This window comes from Nicotiana tomentosiformis, chromosome 2, assembly GCF_000390325.3.
Source record: "Nicotiana tomentosiformis chromosome 2, ASM39032v3, whole genome shotgun sequence".
Classification (NCBI taxonomy): domain Eukaryota; kingdom Viridiplantae; phylum Streptophyta; class Magnoliopsida; order Solanales; family Solanaceae; genus Nicotiana; species Nicotiana tomentosiformis.
This window is the reverse complement of record NC_090813.1, coordinates 167,878,009-167,899,830: the sequence shown is the minus strand read 5'-3', so window position 1 is coordinate 167,899,830 and position 21,822 is coordinate 167,878,009. Positions and strand designations below refer to the sequence as shown.

The 21,822-nt window shown below is 37.0% G+C and overlaps 1 protein-coding gene and 1 long non-coding RNA gene across 10 annotated transcripts in view; one reads left to right on the top strand and one right to left on the bottom strand.

The window, feature by feature from the left end:
- LOC104110603 (uncharacterized) overlaps positions 1–12,098 on the top strand; it is a 30,269-nt gene extending 18,171 nt beyond the window's left edge. For 2 of the 9 annotated variants that reach the window (XM_070196301.1, XM_070196302.1), the window contains exons 7-9: positions 1,537–1,617; positions 10,382–10,504; positions 11,835–12,098. In XM_070196301.1, coding sequence (XP_070052402.1) covers positions 1,537–1,617; positions 10,382–10,504; positions 11,835–11,897 — 267 coding nt within the window. In that variant the 3' untranslated portion in view covers positions 11,898–12,098. The other 7 variants (XM_070196304.1, XM_070196305.1, XM_070196309.1 and 4 more) reach the window with 6 other exon arrangements.
- LOC108945359 (uncharacterized) lies at positions 4,171–6,845 on the bottom strand. The gene is made up of 3 exons (XR_004507301.2): positions 6,163–6,845; positions 5,311–5,396; positions 4,171–4,472 (listed from the first exon to the last, which is right to left on the bottom strand). It is a non-coding gene; the product is annotated as an uncharacterized lncRNA (long non-coding RNA).
- Positions 12,099–21,822: the final 9,724 nt, after the last annotated feature.

Genomic DNA, 21,822 nt, shown 5'->3' with positions numbered 1-21,822 from the left:
TTCCCTAACTATTCAGCTCTTACGTATCTCAGTCTTGCATGTTTGTTTATTCAGAAGTTCAAATCCCATACTATTGTTTCTCCTTATTCCTTGAAATCTAGGCAACTTTTGCTGTCTTCTTGCTCGATGTAGAGTATATTGGTTGCCAGGAAGGCATCACTTTTGAGCATATCCCACATTCCAGCTTTCCTGCCAAAGCTAATTGTGGTGCCCCTTCTTCGCTCTTTCACAATGCCTCTCCATAAAGATACTCCATAGGCATCATATTGTGGTTGTTCTCCATCATCCCATTTGTTCTCATAATTGTTAGCAGTGATATTTTTCCACAATGCTTTCTTTCATTCTGTACCTCTACATCCATTTACCTAGTTGAGCGCTCTTGAACATCCTCAGAATTCTCACTCCGAGATCCCCACTTCATAGGAGCCGTAACTGTTGTTCAATTGACCAAGTGAAACTCTTTTAACTCCCGACATGAGTCTCTCTCACAGGAAGTTTCTTTGCAACCGTTCTAGCCTATCTGGATGTTTCTCGGTATACTCAATAAGGAGATGCAGTAGGTTTGAGTGCTGGATAATCTCTAACGGTACTATCTTAGTACTGTATATCATTAAAATCTTACCTTTAGTTCAAATGCTGGATAAAGTACTCTTGGTCAATGTCTCCTTTGTCCCTTTCGGTAGGTCTCTTTCATGCTATCCAGTAACCTATTTTTCACTTTCTCAACCATTCTCCACTCTCCACTGTCCTTACGTTTTGCACCCAAGGATAACCCATTTGACAATTAGAGCATCCAACCGGCATGTTTTTGGAAAGCTCAATCTGTTTCCATTCCCTTATTTTATCACCCCGAAAAAGAAAAGGAAAATATCCTTCTCCTTCTAATCTCCGACAACTCTGCAAAATCTTTTTAACCTTGTCTTTGGCTTAAACCATTGGTTTCTTTCTTTTTGCTTCGACTTTCAGTAAACTTTCTAATCTCCTTTACAAAATGCTTATGGAATTAAAATGGAAACTTATCTTCCTGCACTGAATAAGTCGATATTACTCCTTAGTTACATAATATGCAACCTAAACACTTTAAAACTCTGTAAATTGTTGGACCATGGCTTAGTTTAATGAGTACTGATTGGCTTAGTTCTTTCTCTGTCTTTTTTAGTGGCTCTCTTCTTATTTTCTGAAAAGTTGTCTTTAGCTGGTAGTGACGTAGTTGATGAGTGAGAGAGTGAGTTATGTTGATTGTTTGTTCTGTTGATGAGTGGAAAGACTTATGGTGCTTTTCTGAGTAAATATTCCTCTTTTTATGGACTGACTTAACACAAATTATATTGAAAAGAATACTTTGTTATCCATCTTACACACTTTGTGCTTCTCTGATAGTTTTCTTAGGTTTCTACCATGTACGATGTATATTGATCATTGTTGATATCCAAACTTTGTTTGCATCTTCTCCCTTTATGTGCTGATCCATCCTATTTGTTGCGTACACAGTGTTTATTTCTTTTATCTTGCCACCTTTTGTGTCTCTTTGTATAGTTTAAAGGTGCTCTTACTAGCCCTGCTGGTCGAAAGAAATTGATTGATTCCATGGAAGGAATTCTGCACGGGACTCAACAGGTATCTATGCTCCTCCTCATTCAAATGATATTCTATAGAGTGATGGTGGATTGAAAATTAAGATCTAGAATAGGCTCTGCCTATGGGGGCTTTCACAAAGTATAGCCAGTTCTTAACATGGAAAAGTTGGAGAGTTGTTGTATATTGACAACTAATGTAAAATAGCATAATTATGGTGAATTGACTGAACACACAGAGACAGAGAATTCATAAATTAGTTGGGATTGATATTGATTACTAAATCCAGTTTGAAAGAAGAAAAACAGAGAATCAAGACTCTCCTGGAAGGGAATACAAGAGCCAGGGCAATAAGCAACAAATAAGTTGAGCCAGCAGTAAGAAAAGTTCTCAGCATAACCATTGTTGAGCAAGTGGCAGTTAGAAAAGTTCTCTTGACAGCATAACCATTGTTGAGCAAGTGGCAGTGCATCTGCCAAGGTTGAAACCTCTGTTGATGCAGTGCTGCTTGTTCAACAATGGTTGTACCGTCAAAATAATTCTAATAGAGCTTACGCATCTCCAGTTCCACATCCAATCCCCATTCTTTCGGCGATCATGTCTTGAAGGGCCATAATATCAACAAGATTTTGCAAAAAAAGTATATGATTAGTCACCAAATGTAGTTTACAACATCAACATTTAGAGACTCCATACTTCTTCAATAAGTTGGCCCAGTGCACATGAAAACACAGTAAGTCTAAATATTATTAAAAGGAAAAACATATTATTAGAATAGAACCTTCCTACTTCTAGCTGAGAAATTAAAGGATATACAACAACATACCCAGTGGAATGTCACATAATGGGGTCTGGGAGGGTAGTGTACGCAGACTTTACCCTTACCTTGTAGAGATAAAAGATTGTTTCCAATAGACCCTCGACTCAGGAAAGCATAAGCACAACAATAATGAAAAGAAAAACAACACGAAACAACAACAAGAAGCATGGAGAAACAGCATAAATAAAAAGACAGTAAGATGACCGAAATGAAAGGAACAACAGGTAATAATAAAAACCTAATACCAACAAAATACGGGAGTACGTACTAATACTACCGGTATGAACAAGGAAAACACTAGGCTACCTAACTTACTACCCCAATCCTCGATCTCTACACCTTCCTATCAAGGGCCATGTCCTCGGTCATTGGAGTTTCACCATTTCTTGTCTAATCATCTCTCTCCAATACTTCTTCGGCCTACCTCTACCTAGGGGTGTCAATGGTTCGGTTCGGCTAGTTATTTTATAAAATTTGTACTATACCAATTTTTCGGTTATTTTATTATGTATAACCAAAATTAGACTTTTCGAAACCGTCTCAATCATGTCGGTTTCTCTTCGGTATCAGTACGCTTCGGTTAATGTTCAGTTTTTTCCAATGTCTTGTAAAAGTCACTAGTAGAATGCAATAACATACGTACTTTTATAGGACTTAGCAAAACTCTCTAGACTTTTTTACTGTTTAAAGGGTGATGAATTAAGAAAACATGAAAGATGGCCAAAGTATAGATCCATTAACTATTCCACAGTAGCGTAAAAGAAACTAAGTAAAGACAAAGAAAATATAAATCAAACGAGCGGAAAGATATTAACCAAGTTGGAACTCAAGAATAAAGTATGTAGATGATTAAATATTCAAAAAGATAAATCTAAATCATACGATAACGAAACATATTCAATACATTGTAGTTTGCTACTCATAGTCGCTAGAATACTTTGTGTCTTGCTAGTGAATATGCGAGAAATAATTTAGTTTCAATTGGAGTAGCTTAATAGGTTTGGGAATTATGATTTTGAGTTTAATTACTTGTTGGCTTGTAACCATTTTCATAACTTCAAGGCCCAAGGAAAAATTTAATGCTTTAGTATTTTTAAACTTAATATATAAATATATTTTCCATATGTAAATTTATTCGGTACGATTTAGTATTGTTTTTGGTTTATTTTCATAAAATAAAAATGTACCTTAATTTTCTAGTTTTTATGATGCTGTTATTATTTCTATGGTTTCTGTTGATGGTACTGATATATATTGTCTCTTTTCGTCTTCTTGAGCCAAGGGTCTATCGGAAACAACCTCTCTACTCTTTCGGGGTAGGGGTAAGGTCTGCGTACACACTTCTCCTCTGGTGACCTTTGAGAATGAAAACCTCTAGGTAGGTTGCAACAAGAAAAGCTTTATAGATTGAAGAAGGAGCCAGCAACATAGTTGCTGTAGCGATTCAATTAGCATACCAAAGTAAAGAAAGTTTTGATTGGCATGCTAGCAAGTCATTCAACAATGTAGATGTTTTATCAGGCGGACCTATTATTGATTCAGAAACCAACCAGATGAGTAAACTCTTATTTTCTAGTATGTGTACTCTTTCTTTTTTGGATATATATATATATATATATATATATATATATATATATATATATATATATATATATATATATATATACACACACCTTAAATGTACTGGTTAATGCAAACTTGGGAATCATTATGATTCCCACCCAAAACCAAATATTGTGCCAAAATACTAGAGCTATTACAAATTACTGTATGTCTTTCATACGAGTTCCTAGGATGCTGCCCAAAAAACTTCATTCACAAACACCGGAAGAATTATCACCATATTTGGATTTCCAAAAAGTTACTTCTTGGCACCTTCTTTCGCCATTAGATCTGCCACTTTGTTTTGCTCCCTATAGGTGTGCTTGATCATTGGGCTTCCCAGCTTTTGCGTCAACTGCTTGCATTAAAAAATAATAGGGTTATAATTATCACTCCCCTGCCATTCGGATTACCTCCACTGAGTCTGTGGCTATTTCCAGTGGTGTGAGCTTCTATCAACTGCTTATTTTAGTCCCTGCCTAAGAACGGTTAGTCCAGTTAATGTATTGGTGGCATGAGGAAGGCCACCCATAAAGCCAATGGCCCAGTCCAGTTTATATGTACTCTCTTATTAGTAAAAGAGCTCACATGTGGTGATGTAGGCTAACCCAAAGAGAAGTACATCAAAAGCAAAGGAAAATCGTATCTGTTATTAAAACAATAATCTGTCTTCCTGATGAGATATGGAAAGAACAAAGCTTCCATACCATGGATTTGTTGATTTCAGTTCCTACAACCCTGGTACTTCTGCCCTCTGCTTGCAGAAACAACAACAACAACAAACCCAGTATATTCCCACAAGTGGGGTTTGCGAAGGGTAGTGTGTACACAGACCTTACCCCTACCTAGTGAAGGTAGAGAGGTTGTTTCCAATAGCTCTGCTTGCAGAAAAAGTACACAAAAATTTCACTTCTGCCATAGATTTTCTACTAAGAGACCGTGCATTCAACCAGTTGTACTAACCAAATTTGGTGGTAGACCTAGTGAACTATTGTGGCAATAATAATTTCTTTAAGATGATTCAGAGTGGCTATGGACATTTGACTCAATATATCTTTACAACTGATTGGGAATATTATTGGATAGTCAAAAAATGCATGTATTAAGCTGGAGAGAAATATAAAAGTGCTACACGGACACACAAAAATAGAAGTTACTATGTATAAATTAAATGATAAATGGACCAAGTTGTTCAATCTTACTGTATTAGGCCTTAGAATGAAGTAAATCAATCATAACAATTTGTTACTATCAAGAATGATAAACAAACATTATAAACTTTTTAAAGTAGAACAACATCGTTTGAAGCTTACCTGCTGTAATGTTGATGCGGAATATGTTATGCAGCCTTCAATATACTGCAAAGTAATAAACTGAGATAACTTCATTAGGTGTTTCACTCAAATCGGTGTTTTAAAAGGCGTTTTCGGGGCGAGGCGCACCAAAAATGCCCCGAGGCGATGGTATGGGGTGAAAATCTCAAGAGGCGTACGCTCGGGCGTTTGAGGCGCATTTTTTTAGTGAGGCGTAAGCCCCAGAGACTTTTTCAAATTAAAACAAAATTTGTTGAATAATCCCTTCATATAATACCCAAATTCTCAAAAGTTAGCTTGTAATTACTCAAAAGTTTTAAGAAAGAACTGAAATGTATTAAATTTAAAAGCCAAGACCTTTTTTTATTGATTGAAGCCCTAATTTATGGTCTTTCTCAATTCTTTATCTTGTCTGCTAGTCTGTAATATCTCCCAAAAGCAACTAATATTTAAATTTTTTTACAAATACAACGAGAACTCCATTCTCCTTCATAGCAGCAAGTTCAAAGTTCAAATTGCAGGTTAGTCATTATTTTTGTTCCTCCATATAGAAAACTTTATTCTTTTCGACTCAAGTTACTTGTACTTGTAAGTAGCGTATAATAGATTGTATTGACTAGTTTTTTGTGGTGATGTGGCACATCTATATATATATATTGTTCATATATTTATAGTTTCTTCCATTTTTATGCAATTTTACTTGTTTAAAAATATTTACTGTAATTATATTATTTAATAAAATATTAAAAATTAAATACCCATGGGTCTTACGCCCCGTGCCTCGAGGCTTACGCCTCGCTTAGGCATATGTAAAATGCCTCGCTTTACGCCCATGCCTTTTAAAACACGGACTCAAATACAAAAGCAAACGGGGAGATAAACCACAAACAGGCACATGGTCACGAATGTAACAATTGAAACGGGAAGCCAGGAACAGAGAGGGAAAAAGGAAGTCGCGGCTAGCGCTCAGCAGCAGCAGGTGCAACCCAGTCAAATCTTGAAAAGCACCGAACAGAGCAAATTGACAACCAGTTTTATAAAGCTATTTTTCTCGCGAATGTCTTTATATTAAAACTGAAGTAGATGGAGAAATTGTACATTCCCGATCTACTTCATCAAATGTTTACTCTGATCAAGATCTCTTCAGCATCAAGAGGCTACCATAAAAGGGTTTGTTTTGAAAATCAAAGGACAAGCAAAGGGAAAAATTGAAGCCAGTTAAGGAAGCTCTCAGAAGCACAGAGAACTGAAATGATAGAAAATTACTGAAAAAAACACCAAACATGTTACCAGCAACAGTCACCCGCTATAAGAGGAACACGGGGAATGGAGTATAAAACACAATTGGAAGAGAGAAGGAAGCAGGACGATTAGATACAAACCAAGCAACCACATTCCTATTGTCATCTTAAGAACACAATAGGGCTTCTGATGTGCAACAACTATCATCGGGGTCCATCATGTGTTAATGTTGTGCGACACCTATACTTGAAATTAGACATGAAATGACTAAAATAGGCCTTGGTCGGTAAGCAGGCAAGACAACACCCACCAGCTACTTCCAAGGCTCTTCTATATATTAGAAACTATTTTTTGTAGTAAAACATATACCATTTTGCGGCGTATTATATAATATTCTACAATTATTCTTCTAATTCAAATTCAATAAATCTTGACATATTGTGAAGTCGAGTATACTGGATTGCCTTTTATCTCTTTGTTGTCGTTGTGAAACAAAACTAGCTCGATGTTGAGTGCATTTAGTATGAAGGAAATACCCATAAAATGTTTTCTTTGAAAATAATTTGTTGGAAAATAAGTAATTTTCTTACTTATTTTTCTGTGTTTTGTTAGTCAGCACAAAATATTGTCCCAACAACATTTTTATATAATCTAAGCAAACACTATAGGAAAAATGGGAGGTGTATGAGGGCGGTGAGGGGAGGGAGGGGAGGGAGGTTCGAGGTTTGGGGTCAAGGATCAGGATCAAAAGTTGGGTTCAGGGTGTGGGGCGTGTTTCGGGGTGCGGGTTCAGGGGTCGGGGTTCAAGGTTTGGGGTCCAATGTCCAGGTTTCGGGGTTGGGGGTCGAGTGTCGGGGGCCAAGGGTCAGGATCTGGGTCTAGGGTCGACGTCAGAGTATCAGGGGTCAGGGTTCGGGGGAGAGCGTAAGAGGGATTGCGGGAGTTGGTGGGCCGTGAGGGGTTGGCCGAAGACGAGCGTCGAGGCAGGGAGAAGGGATGGAGGGAGGAGTGGGAGGTGGACCGGGGGTGGGGGAAGGGCAGTGTAATCATAGGCAAAAGGTGCAAAAAAACTCTAAGGTCCATTGGGGTTTTAAGCGCAAAGTGCAAATAAAGCATGGACTTTAATGAAGAATGACGCAAACAGAGAAAATAAATACAAATATGTATGTGTAGTCCAAGATTAATACTTATAAGCATCAATAACAAATATATGGATAAAGAAATTGAAAAAAAAACGACAAAGTAAAATATCAGTTGTTTACCGTTATCTCTTCAGGATTAAGCTCATTGACACAGAAAAGTATGCCTTAGAGCATTGAAGATAACACTGAAGCGCACGTTAAGTAAGACGAAGCGCTCAACATGTTTTGTGCCTCGCTTTAAGGCTTAAGTGTGCTTTAAGTGCACCTTTGACGACACTGCGGAAGGGTGGGCGGGGTGGGGGTCAGTGTGGAGCAGAGTTGGGGAAAGCGAGCTCTTCGTCGCTTAAAGCGAGAAGCAAAGCGATGCGATGGGTAGTCCGCTTCAGATCACTGATGCGAAGCGGCTTTAATGAAGTGGGCGCTTTCTCCACTTAAGCGTGTGCAGCGACTGAAGCGAGGGAGACGTGTGTTTTTTATTTTTTATTTAAAAAAGGTGGACTTTTTAGTTTTTCAAAAAGAAAACCATTGGTGCGACTTTCTTCTTTGAGTTACGACTAAAGTTGGGACTTTCTGTTGCTCTTCTTCAAGCTCCAGGTATTGCTTCTTTTTTTTCTTCTTTATATTTTTCTCCTCTTTTCTTCTTCTCCTCCTTCTCCTTTTCTTATTCTCCTTCCCTTCTTGTTTCACTGTTGTGATATCGTTGTTGTTGTGATTTCTTTTTCTTTTCTTCTCGTATTCTTTCACTTCTTCAGCTTTTATTTTATTTATTTGTTTGTCTTTTTGTTTCATTTTGTTAATTTAATTGAATTTTAAATTATTCTATTTGCTTTTTCTGTTTATTAATTTAGTTGAATTTATTTATTTGTTTATCTTCTTCTCGTTGTTTTTTTTCTTCATGTGCTAATATTTTTTTCGGCACGGTATCAACATCACTAAAATAAGAGTGCTTTCGTTAGGATGGTCATCGAAAAAAGAAGGAAACAATTTGGCGGGATAGATCGTGTAGTTCTATCGATAGAACCTCCTTAAATCTTCGACCAAGGCTAAGTGAAGCTCTGATATCATGTTAAAGAAGGGAGAAGCTTCTTATTGAAATGATGGTTAACAATGTACAAGAGGGACTCGTTATATAAGAGTCACAGGTTATATTGTATATCATAGGTTATAATTCTCTATAACTTATAAGGTAAGTATTTCCAAAATTAAGTACAAATTGTTTTACAGTTTTTAATATATAAGTATTCTATAATATTTTACTTACCTTTATTGCTTTTCTATACTTGTAGTACTAGTGCATTCTCATATTTCCTATTCGTAGATTTCTAATACTACCTGCTGCTTTTTTGTTTCGGTTATCTTTTTTCTGACTGTGGTTACTACTTTTCTTTAATGGATTCTCCTTTACTGTATTTCTTTACCTAAACTGCTGTGATTATTCTTTTCTTGAGCTGAGGGTGTATCGGAAACAACTTCTCTACCTTTACAAGGTAGGGGTAAAGTTTGCATACACACTACCCTCCCCAGACCCCACTTGTGGGAATATACTGGGTATGTTGTTATTGTTATTGTTCTGCTTGCTCAAGTAAAATAAATCTAGATCCTTTTCAGAAAAAGTTATATAAATCTAGACACATTTTGAATCTAGGCACAGATAACTTCATCAGTTCTCTCGGCTTTCAACTTGTTTAATAACTTGATTTCAATGTTTATAGACCAAAGTCTGTATGCTAAATGTGTGGCTAGAGATGTGAAGGGGCAATCCAAACATTTCCAGAGACCTTGCCCTTATGCTGATAAGATACTAACATGCAAATGTTCTTTTGATTTATTAGCAACCACATTCTAGTATCTAGTTTTCCATTTTGTAAACATGACATGTTTCATGCAGTTCTTGAAAATTATATTGCTGATCTCACTGAGATGGTATTTTTTCCGAAAAGTTCAGTAATGTTGTATTTACTGAAAACCGAATTTTTTTTTTTGGGGTGTCCGCGCCAACTTGTACCCACCTCGACTATTCGACCATCTACCTGCTACCTCCCACGAGGTACCGGGTAACTCAATAGGCAGATGGGTTTTGTGAAACTGATTTCTACGACTTCTCAATCTGAGAAAGAGACGACTTGGGATATTTATTTGAAAACTAACACCATACCAGTATATTTTGAGTGCAGTATTCCCTTCTCATTTTTTTGTTTGCGTTAATGCTGGTTATAAATTCTGACTATCTCTGTTAAAATTAAAGGACCTATTCATCTGCACTGGCCATTTACAGGAAAGCTTGAAGATCTCCTTGATGGCTTTCCTTTGATTACTTATTTCTCTTTAGTGGGCAAGTTGTGTGTAGAGGAGTACTGGATCTCTGTTCTGCCAGTCATTTTTGCTTGACTCATATTTAGGAGTTATTAGTAATCTGAAAGGTTGTCTTGTACATTTTAAAAATATTTTGGCATTTCTAGATATGCCCTACATACAATTAACAAACTTGATTTTTATGTCTATCCAACTGAATTTATTTTCACTTTGAAGTTCTATGCTTTCCTCTTAACAGAAACAAATTTCAGTGTTCTAAATGTGCCTCTTTGAACATCATTTATTGGTCAATAACATTAAAAGATCGAAACATGGGTTAGTGGCATTTATCTGGTCAGTAACATGAACACTTACTGGTGGGCTGCATGTTCCAGAAGCTGGAAAAGGTGCAAATTGCTCTAGAGTCGGAGCAGAAAGCTCGTGAAGCTCTCAAGGCGACACATGCAGCTGCTGTTTCAGAGCAAAGACATTACAATTCTATCTTAAAAGCTTTCCAGGTAAGGTCCCTACTAATATGATCTGAAGAATATAAATCTAAAAGTTGTATTTGTAAATGAATCTTAAAACTTTGTTTGTTTCCTTTTTACTTAGAGTTTTCTTGAGATGTTGCACTTGGACAACGCATAGCATCTAACTGACTCGTTGAGGGACACATTTATCTGCACTTCTAGAATACATCCAGCTAAAGTTTGACTCATTGAGGGACACAATGTATAAACAGAATCACTGCACCTTTTTATCTCTGTAGCAGTAGGCTGGCCTGCTGGGTTAGAAACGGGCAGGTTTCATGCGGGTTTTAAAGAAAAGTAGTCTATCTTCCCAAAAGGGATGCCTTGGAGCAACGGTAAAGTTGTATTGTCACGTTCGAGCCGTAAAAGCAGCTAGTAATATTTGCATTAGGATAGGGTGTCTACATCACACCACTTGGAATGCGGCCCTTCCCTGGACCATGCATGTACGCGGGATGCCTTGTTCACTGGACTGCCCCTTTTTTTAGTAGTTCTTCCTACTCATATTCTTGCAAGCTAAGTGTGTGTTATAATTGCTCCTCTAATTATAATAGCTTAAGAACACTTGTGCCGCAGCACGCAGGTATTATACAAGAACTTAATTCATCAAGAACCTTGGGTTTCTTTGGTGCTGGGGGTCGTTGGTACGGGTATAGATTCTTGCTACTGCTGCCTTCTGGAATATATTTGCCACCAGACAGTTTTAGTAAATCATTCTGCTCATCATACTTCATAGTTCAGCTTCTCTAGACTATGAAGCACTGGCGAGTCTGCCTTAATAGCTCCTTAAGATTTAAGAATGTAGTGTCTGTGAACACCGTAAAACACTCATTTCTAATCTTTAATGCATTCTCGTAACATTATGTTATGGCTCAAACAGTACTTTATTTTACTCCAGTTGTTAGTGGCTCTTCAATGAGGAAATGTGTGCTTATGTTGACGTGAAAACACCCATAAGTCATGTTTACTCCACTTGTTAATGGCTCTCCAACGAGCAAAAGTGCACTGATGTTGACTTGATTACACCCTTAAATCATCTCCTGTGGTTAGAAATTTATTCTTTTAGATTTTGGGGAAGAAGATCTGATTTGGTGAGTCTGTTTTTTCGAATAGCAGGAGAGGCAATGTTGTGAAACGTGGAAATTGTTGAAAAGAACATCTCCCTCTCTTCTTTTCATTTTCTTTTGATTGGAGTTGTCCAGTTATAGAGCCCATTCTAGTTTAACAGTCGTATCAATGTGAATGTTCAGTTCGGATATACTAACTATTGTCAGCAGCAAATGAGTGGTTCCTAATGATATTCTTCTGTTATTTCCAGGTGGAATGTGCAAGGAATGAGAGACTTCGCGTGCAGAATTCACAAGTACATTTACCAAGTTGATATTTATGACTGGTCGAAGAAGTGTTCCATTCTACAAGCAACGGATGGCTACTGGGTTTGATTACCTTCTATTGTTTGTACTATTTATCTAGCTATACTATATATTAGAAATTTATTTATTCCTGCTAGAAAAGTTTCTTAATTACAATTATATAAACTTACCAATTATATACAATTTAATAATTGTAAAGTATCCCTTAATTATAGGGCATTGGTAGGAGTGGCAAAATGGTTAAAAGAATACCGTTAACCACCCATATTATCCACTAAAAAATGGGTTGGATAATTAACTTTTTAAAAATGGGTCAAAGATGGATAAGAATCATATTATCCATTTAGAAAATGGATAACCAATGAGTAACCAATGGATAACTAATGAGTTTAACTTTTACATTTATAAAGCCTCAAATTGGGGATTTCTCAAGTTTGGGAGACTATGAATTCTCCCAAAAGTGATTATATTCATAAATCCATGAATAATATGGTTATCCAGTCGGTTAACTCGTTTTTTATCCATATTAAATATGGGTCGGGTCAGATAATTTATCCGTTTTCGACCCGAACCATATTCAACCCGACCCCGTTTGCCACTCCTAGGCATTAGTAACCGAATCCCACGCCTTCAACTAACATACCCACCCCTCACTCCAACATCTCTCAGCCAATCACGTCCAAAAATTACCCATGTAATCATTTCTTCCCCTTTTCGAAAGACTAGTTTTGGACACGTGCTTCACACGTGTATTCTAAGTATTCTTCATTATTTAACGTGTAGCAAAAACAATATTTCATTACTTAAACTGTATAGATATTCTATAAGTATTTGAGGTTAACCCAAATTTATAGCGTACAAAAAAGATGCACCACTTTTGGCTGTAGATAGTTATAATATGTTAAATCATACGTGTTGTCTTATTTAATTTTTAAAATTGTAATCATAATACACTAAAGAACGAATTAATTACAGTCTTTCAGAGAAACCAACCCCTTCTCTTCATTCATAGCTTACGAATCTTCGCTAACCCCACAAATGGAGATGGTGATCTTCATCATCCGTGAACCTTCAAGGTGGTGGGAGTTAATTCTAGCGATTATACTAATTCCGACTGTCACGACCCAAAATTTCACTAGGTCGTGATGTCACATAATCCAACCCGCTAGGTAAGCCCAACAGCATAAGTCACTATTATAATAAGAAATAAATCGAGATAATGAATAAAATAGTTAAAAGAGTTCAATACAATTATCTCAAGGACTAGTAGTACAAGTCACGAGCTACTACGAACCAGTTTGAGGAAAGATACATCATTTGTTTGAAATTTACATAAACAGAAATATGAATTCTAAACTAACATGAACAAATGTTAGCTTGTATCTAGAGTGCTGGTACGACTTCAATGCTAGGCTCTCGAATTCCGCGGTCGCTCATCTTCGAATATCTGCACGCAAGGTGCAGAAGTGTAGTATGAGTACAATTGATCACATGTACTCAATAAGTATATTGATTAACCTCGGTGAAGTAGTGACGATGTTTTTAAGTCAAGATACTCAATAATATAACCTATACAGTTAAATTGCAATAGAGACAACAATTGAAAATAACAATGTAGATGACAAGAACAAATACGAGAATAGTAAAATGATTAACTAAAAGGAATAACGAACAGGTTCCTCAATATCACAACTAAGGGTGGCAAACGGGCGGGTCGGGTCGGATATGAGCGGGTGAAAACGGATAATTTAAAAAACGGAAAAATTATCCGACCCGACCCAATTCATATTTAATACGGATAAAAAACGGATTATCCGGCGGATAATATGGATATCCATATTATCCATGCCTTCTTGAATATGATCACTTTTGAGAGAATTCTTAATCTCCCAAATTTGAGGAATCTCTAATTTGAATCTTTAGAAATGTAAAAGTTAGCCCATTAATTATTCATTGGCTATGTTATTCATTTTTTAAGTGGATAATATAGTTCTTATCCATATTCGATTTGTTTTAAGTTGGATAACATAGGAGGCACAAAACGGCCGGCTAGTTCGTAGCACGAACTATTTGTTTGTATGAAATGTGTGTGTAATTAACATGGTACTGTTTTCTGTTCAGTCCACCATGTGCAAAGTAATGTACCTTAAATTTGTACATACCCTAGTCTAAATAAAGACTACACTGCAGCTAATGGACAAACTAATGCTGAAACGCAGCTCTGTACTACTGCCAGGCTAAAACAATTTATTATTGTTTAGATCGACTATTGCTATAGAGTAGGAAAGAGAAAAAGAGGTCCATTATCCAAAGACTTTCTGACGTGGACATCATTCAATATTTTTAGCTGAAATAAAGTAGGTGATCAATATTTCCTTAAATTAAACATAATTACAATATAATAATTTATAAACAAGACATTAGTTGCTGCGGAATCTTTAACGATTTCCAAACAATGGCTAAATAATACCAGTAACTCAATGGTTCAATTTAGTGCGTAGTTAGGTGGTCACTATATCAACAATTACTAATATTTAAGAATTTCACATTTAACCGAAATACTACCTAATATAGAATAGTGTTGCATTTTAGGGGGGTTTCTTCCTCTCCCTTTGTTTCAATTTATTTAATACATTTCACTTATGACTTATCGGGAGTAAATTTAACTAATCTTTGAATCTAAATATTTTGACTTAATATTTTAAAATTAAAATTTAGATACTCAAAAACTATAAGACCGCAAGTTATAATTTTTCTTATGTTAACATGATTAAAAAATATATTTTAAAATGTTAGTCAAATTACATTGTGTGAATCTTGAGAAACGGAATGTATCACAAATATATTTTACTAAAAGTGGAAAGTCCTTAATTAAAAATAAATTACATAAATAATCTTCCTAAAAACCTAAATATACTACATAAAAAATAAAAATAAAAACACGAACCCTATAAACTGCATCCAAATCAATTCATACCCTTTCCTTAACAGTCATCTTGTGTCTCTCTTTCATGAAATATTTAGACAGCAGCGAATAGCTTCAGATATGCCTTTCTCTAACTTTTACTGCTTAATTAGTTGGAATCTTTTGTGATCATATATTTTGCGGTAGCGGGAGCTACAGCAGTGGATATTTCATTTCTTGAAGAAAAGGGAGTGGAGAACCCCAGCACCGATGTGTCCCTAGGAACAGAGCTGGATTGGTTCAAAGAAATGCTGCCATCTTTTTGCAAGACTCCCTCAAGTAAGAGTTCGCACTTTCTTTGTACTTACTCCATTTCAATTTAGATGACACACGTTTTTATTAATCCGTTGCAAAAAGAATATCACTGTAAACATTTGAATTCTATCAGATTTAAATTCATAAAATAATTTGGACCATATAAATTCAAGATATTAATCCAAATAAATATTGTGACTAGTAAATTGGGCTAATTATTTAAATTCAATATATATGTGTTGGGTTAGTCCATTAAACGAGACTACAAATTAAATGATAAGCCCACTTCATTAGCCCAAGGTCCAAATGGCTATTAGCCCATCTTAAAGCCCAGGTTCATGCCACGTACCAAGTGATGTGTCAATCCAAGTCAAAAGAACGAGCCAATAAAATCATGCGACGTATCAAGTGACGTGGCAATCCAAGCCAAATAAATTAGCCGATTAAATCATGCCAAGTGCCTAGATAGTATTGGTCAGTTCAAACGGACCAATCAAATCGCAATGTCACACCACTCCCTACAACTATAAATAGAGGTTTTCATAAATCTAGAAGACATCATAAGTGATAACAAGAAGCAAGCAGAGAGCTCGTGGATCAAACACCGCATATTTCTCTACAAGCTACAAGTTCAAGCACTCAACCTACAAGTTCAAGCACTCAAGCTACAAGTTCAAGATCAAGAACGAAGGCAAATCAAATACCAAGGTGTTCAAGATCAAATTACTTGTTCGTGATCAAATCCAAATCCAAGTTCAAGAAAGAGATTCAAGACCAAGCTTTACAAGCCCTTGAATCAAAATCAAAGTCAAGCTCATTAAGATACTTTACATTCTTGAAGAATCAAAGGAATACCATAGAGATTGTAATACGCATCTTCTATTGAAATCAAATACTATATTTGTTACGCAATTTTCCAGTCTTGATTATTTATTTTTCTCGACGCGAAAATTTGTTGTTACAAATTTCTAGCACGCCTAATGAGACAATCTTTACCTCTCATCTCTTCAATTACCAAAATTCAAGAACACTGAAATGGCTCCTAAGAAGATCAACTTCAAACTCACTATTGCTAAGGCTACGGATTTCAAATTTTCCTCTGATGTTGAAAACTTGTTGGATGCTACTATGGAAAGCGTAGGACATGTCACTAGGAACAAAGCAAACTTGTTGGGACAACAAGCATTTCAAATGCTGTCTGCATCAGTTCCTATCTTTGATTTTCGATCCTCAAAGGGAGCAAGATCCTTTTCAGCTGAATTGGAAGAAGGAGCGAACATTGCTGAAATTGTTGAAAAGACATTGGCTCTACTTAGCCCATCTAGATCTAAGAATCTCATCACACAAGATGAAGATGATGTCTTGATCACTGGATTTGCTCCAATCACTCCATGTGAGTTGTTTCACTCAAAGTATGGTATACCAGAAAATTTATGCTTTGCTCCACCATCCACAACGATTATCCAAGCAATGGTGACTAACACTTCAACCATTGAAGAACAACTCACAAATTTAACAAAGGCAATTGAGGGGTTAACGAGGCATATGCAAGATCAAGATAATCAAATTGTCAAGCTAACAGATAGAGTTAAAAGCATGATGGAGGGAGATTCAAGTCATGCACCTAGAAAACTCCCTATGATGCAAGATAAAGGAGACTCATCTGCAAAACAAACAATGACTCCTAAAGAACTTCATATTTTATCTAACGGGGTTATTCCCATTGACCAATTGAAAGACTTCATCATGAGAACCATCAAAGATAAGTGCGATGTTGCTACCAAGTCTTCTCTCGCATATGCGAAGCCATATACTACGAGAATTGATAGTTTGAAGATGCATGCAGGTTATCAACTTCCAAAATTTCAACAATTTGATGTTAAAGGAAATCCAAAGCAACACATTGCATACTTCGTAGAAACTTGTAATAATGCTGGAACCTATGGAGATTATATTGTCAAGCAGTTTGTACGCTCTTGAAAAGGAAATACTTTTGGTTGGTACACTAATCTCGAGGTTGGTTACATTGATAGCTGGGAGCAACTTGAACATGAACCAATTGTTGATTTCATTAATCGATGGAGGAATGCGAGCCTCAACTGTAAAGACAGACTTAGTGAAGCTTCTGGAATATAAATGTGTATCCAAGGAATGCATTGGGGACTTCGCTACATCCTACAGGGTATCAAGCCTAAGTCTTTTGAAGAATTGGCTACACGTGCTCATGATATGGAGTTAAGCTTGTCTTCAAGTGGAAATCAAGGGCCACCTATTTATGAACCTCGCAAAGTGAAGGATATACAAGAAATAAAGAAATGAGGCAAGTTTGTGCCGAAGTCTGAGAGAAAGGAATCAATGAATGTTAATGCCTCGCCATTAAATGTCACTACAAAAGTGAGTAAGAAGCAAAGTCTGAAGACAACGTCCTTACAGGATAAAACTGGCCGAAAGTAACTCTAGAGGAAATGCAAGCAAAAGAATATCTGTTCTTCGACTCTGATATTCCAGTAATTTTTGAAGAACTCATTGAGTTACCTGAAATGAAGCGGTCGGATGAAGCTGGAAGGACTAATGATCCAAATTATTGCAAGTACCATTGGTTGATTGGCCACCCTATTGAAAAGTGCTTTATATTCAAGGAAAAAGTAATGGACTTCGCTACTGAAGGAAAAATCTTGCTCGAGGATGAGAAGGAAAGTTCGAATCAAGTCTCCATTACTTTTGGTTCACTTGAGCCCATTGTCCTTTGCAATTTTGTCGAAGTACATAAATGTGATGGCGTCCAAACTACATCATCACCAAATATGATTAAATTTGGTGACATTGAACCTATCGATGTAAGCAAACCATTGCTTCTCCCTATAGTGGATAAACTAATAGTGGAGGAAAGATCTCAAGAGGAAAGTGAATCATGTGATGGTCAAACTGATGATGAAGGTTGGATTCTTATGATTCGGCGGAGACGCTGCAAAATAATTTCACAAAGGAAGTCAAGTAAGCAATTGACTAGGGGGAAATGGTGAAAAGACCCAAGAAGAAAATTATAAAGAAGAATTGGAAGGAAACAAAAATGGAGGAGAATCACTATCAAAGACTACGTCGTCCAGTTACATTGGATGAATTCCTGCCAAGATGGTTACGCCTGCAAGCTTCCTGTGAATATATCAAGGCCTCATGTTGTAAGGTAGATGAAGAAGAGACAAATGAGGAAGATCCATCATTGCTGCCACCTCCCTTGTTTGAAAAACTCACTAGGAATCTCTCTAAAGATGTGGACATATGTGATGCAAAACTCACATTTACTAATGATGATCTTTTGCTTGGTGAAACACATCATAATTGTCCCTTGTTCATGGTTAGATTTGTGCGTGCGCGGAGAATAAGTAGAATTTTGATTGATGATGGATCCGGCGTCAACATTCTCCCAATTCGTACTGTCAAAGAGCTTGGCATACCAATGGATGAACTATGTGAAAGTTGTTTGATGGTTCAAGGGTTCAATCAAGGGGGGCAAATATCTATAGGGGCTATCAAATTAGAAATAAATATGGGAGATATGCGTTCGAGTGCATGGATGCACATGATCGATGCAAAGACCTCATATAATCTGTTGTTAGGAAGGCCATGGATACACGAGAACAAAGTGGTTTCATCCACCTGCCATCAATGCTTGAAATACTGTGAAGATGGGGTCGAAATGAAGATAGTTGTTGATGATAAACCTTTTACCGAGGCTGAATCATACTTTGCCGATGCAAAATTCTACTTAAAAAATTTTGTCTCAAAGGAGGTTAAGGTTGATGACGTGACGTCGACCAAAATTATTGCAAATAAGGCTGACGTTACAATGGGTAAGGCAAATATTACTGTTGAAAAGGATCAAGTGCTTTATGATAGGAACAAGATAAATGAGGCATCCTCAAGTAAGAGAGTGACTCCTAATCTTCGTTATGTCCCAAAGACAACGAAGACTGAAGATCCATCTTCTGAACTACAAGGTAATGTGTTAGGAGGCTTAACCCTTCCTATCAAGCGAATTGATGCAATTAAGTCGTCCACAAAATTGTTTAAAGGGTTTGTCAAATCATCAAATCACAATTCGCTTCTAAATCTAGCACTTCCTGCCAAGCTCACAAATAAGGGCTTTAACCCAAATGCCTACAAGTTGTTAGCAAAAGATAGATATGATCCCAATGAACCATCCAAGTTGGAAAAGCTCCCACCTGAAGCTTCAAGCCCTACTCAAAAGATGATGATGGAGAAAGGGTACCCACTGAAGCAATCACGTGAAGGTTTGGGTTACAAACAACCCCCGCCAATCTGTATCTCTATTAAAAGGGCAAGTTGTAACTACATTACTGCTAAAGAAGTGTCTACGATGCTTAATGAGAAGCCTTCTGTGTTTGATTGACTTACGAACCAAGGACCTTAGTCTTTGATAGGCTGGGACCACTGAAGAAGGAAAACAAGCATCATGGAAGTAATAAAAGGATTGGAGCACCTATCTTCGCTAAAAAGGAGATTTTGGCCACAGCCTGTCCAAGTCTGATTCCTTCTAGAATGTGTCGGGAGACAAAACTTGTAGTTTCGTGCGGAGAGGTCCTCAAAGCAAATGATCATACTATAGTCCACACTAAAGAACGGGAGGAATATGAACAAATTGTGGGGTCATCATATTATATCACAATTCATGACGAACAAAATCCTTTATCTCGTAGGGAAGTCGAGGAAAAATGGCTTGATATTCATTTATGCCATCATATATCTTTCAGTGATAGTGATCTTAAAAAGGATGAAGACACCAAAGATGCACCACCTGAGCTTGAAGAAGGGGTAAAGACAACAGTTGATGCACTAAAAGAAGTCAATCTCGGAGGTGTTGAAGATCCAAGGCCTACATATATAAGTGCCTCGCTAACTGATGATGAAGAGAGCAAATATATTGAGCTACTTAAGGAGTTCAAAGATGTATTTGCTTGGAGTTACAAAGAGATGCCAGGCTCAGATCCCAAGGTGGTTGTACATCATCTTGATGTCAAACGAGGTGCTCATCCCGTGAAGCAAGCACAATGTCGCTTTAGACCCGAACTGGTTCCCTTGATTGAAACCGAAGTTAACAAGCTTATTGAGGCTGGTTTCGTTCGTGAAGTTAAGTATCCTACATGGATTTCAAGCTCGTCCCTGTAAGAAAGAAGAATGGTCAAATTCGAGTTTGTGTTGACTTTAGGGACCTAAATAATGCTTGTCCAAATGATGAATTTTCTCTTCCCATCCCGGAACTCATGATTAATTCCATGACTGGATATGAGGTGATGTCTTTCATGGATGGTTCGTCTGGTTATAATCAAATTCGCATGGCACCGAAGGATGAAGAAATTACCGTCTTTCGAACCCCTAAAGGTATATACTGCTACAAGGTAATGTCTTTTGTTTTAAAATGCTGGTTCTATATATCAACGTGTCATGTAAAACATTTCTGACGACATGCTTCACAAAAAACGTGGAGTGTTATGTTGACGACTTGGCGGTAAAGTCAAGGAAGAGAGATGATAACTTACAAGATTTGAGGATGGTATTTGAACGGCTTCAGAGATACCAACTGAGAATGAATCCGTTGAAGTGCGCCTTTGGAGTTACTTCTGGGAAGTTCCTCGATTTTATTGTTCGACACCGAGGTATCGAAATTGATAAAGGTAAGGTGGATGCTATCATGAAAATGCCCGAGCCTAAGGATATTCATGAATTAAAAATCTTACAGGGTAAGTTGGCATATCTTAGAAGATTTATTTCGAATCTGGCTGGAAGATGCCAACCATTTAGTCGCCTAATGAAGAAAGGGGTTCCTTTTGAATGGGACCAAGCTTGCAGAAATTCTTTTGAAAGCATTAAGTCTTATCTGATGAAACCTCCAGTACTGGTAGCCCCCATACCTGAAAATCCATTAATATTGTACATTTCAGCACATGAAAGGTTAGTAGGAGCGCTTTTGGCTCAAGGAAACAATGAAGGCAAAGAAAATGTACTTTACTACTTGAGTAGGAAGATGACGCCAAATGAGCTCAAGTATTCACCTATTGAGAAGTTATGTTTGGCACTTGTCTTCTTTATTCAGAAGCTGAAGCATTACTTCCAAGCTCACGTTGTGCAACTCATCTCAAGAGCGAATCCCATCAAGTTTGTCATGTCTAAACCTGTCCTAAGTGATCGACTAGCGAGGTGGTACCTCTAATTTCAACAATTTTAAATTGTGTAGGTTCCTCAAATGGCGGTAAAAGGACAAGCATTAGCAGACTTCCTAGCTGACCATCTGATTCCAGATGATTGCGAGTTGTCTGATGAATTGCTTGATGAAGATGCAATGGTCATAGAAATTCGACCTCCTTGGAAGATGTATTTTGATGGCGCTGCACATCGTGAAGGAGCTGGTGCTGGAATAGTTTTTATCACTTCTCAAGGAGAAGTTTTGCCATATTCTTTCACTCTGATACAACGATGTTCCAATAATGTTACTGAATATCAAGCGCTCATACTTGGGCTTGAAATGGCTGTGGATATCAAACAATTGCAACTACAAGTGTTTGCAGACTCCAAGTTAATGATCAATCAGATTTTGGGTAGCTTTGAGGTCAAGAAGCCAGAGTTTGTCCCATAACACAAATATGCTCAAAGATTGATAAGTTGGCTTGGAGAGGTAACTATCCAACATGTGTCGA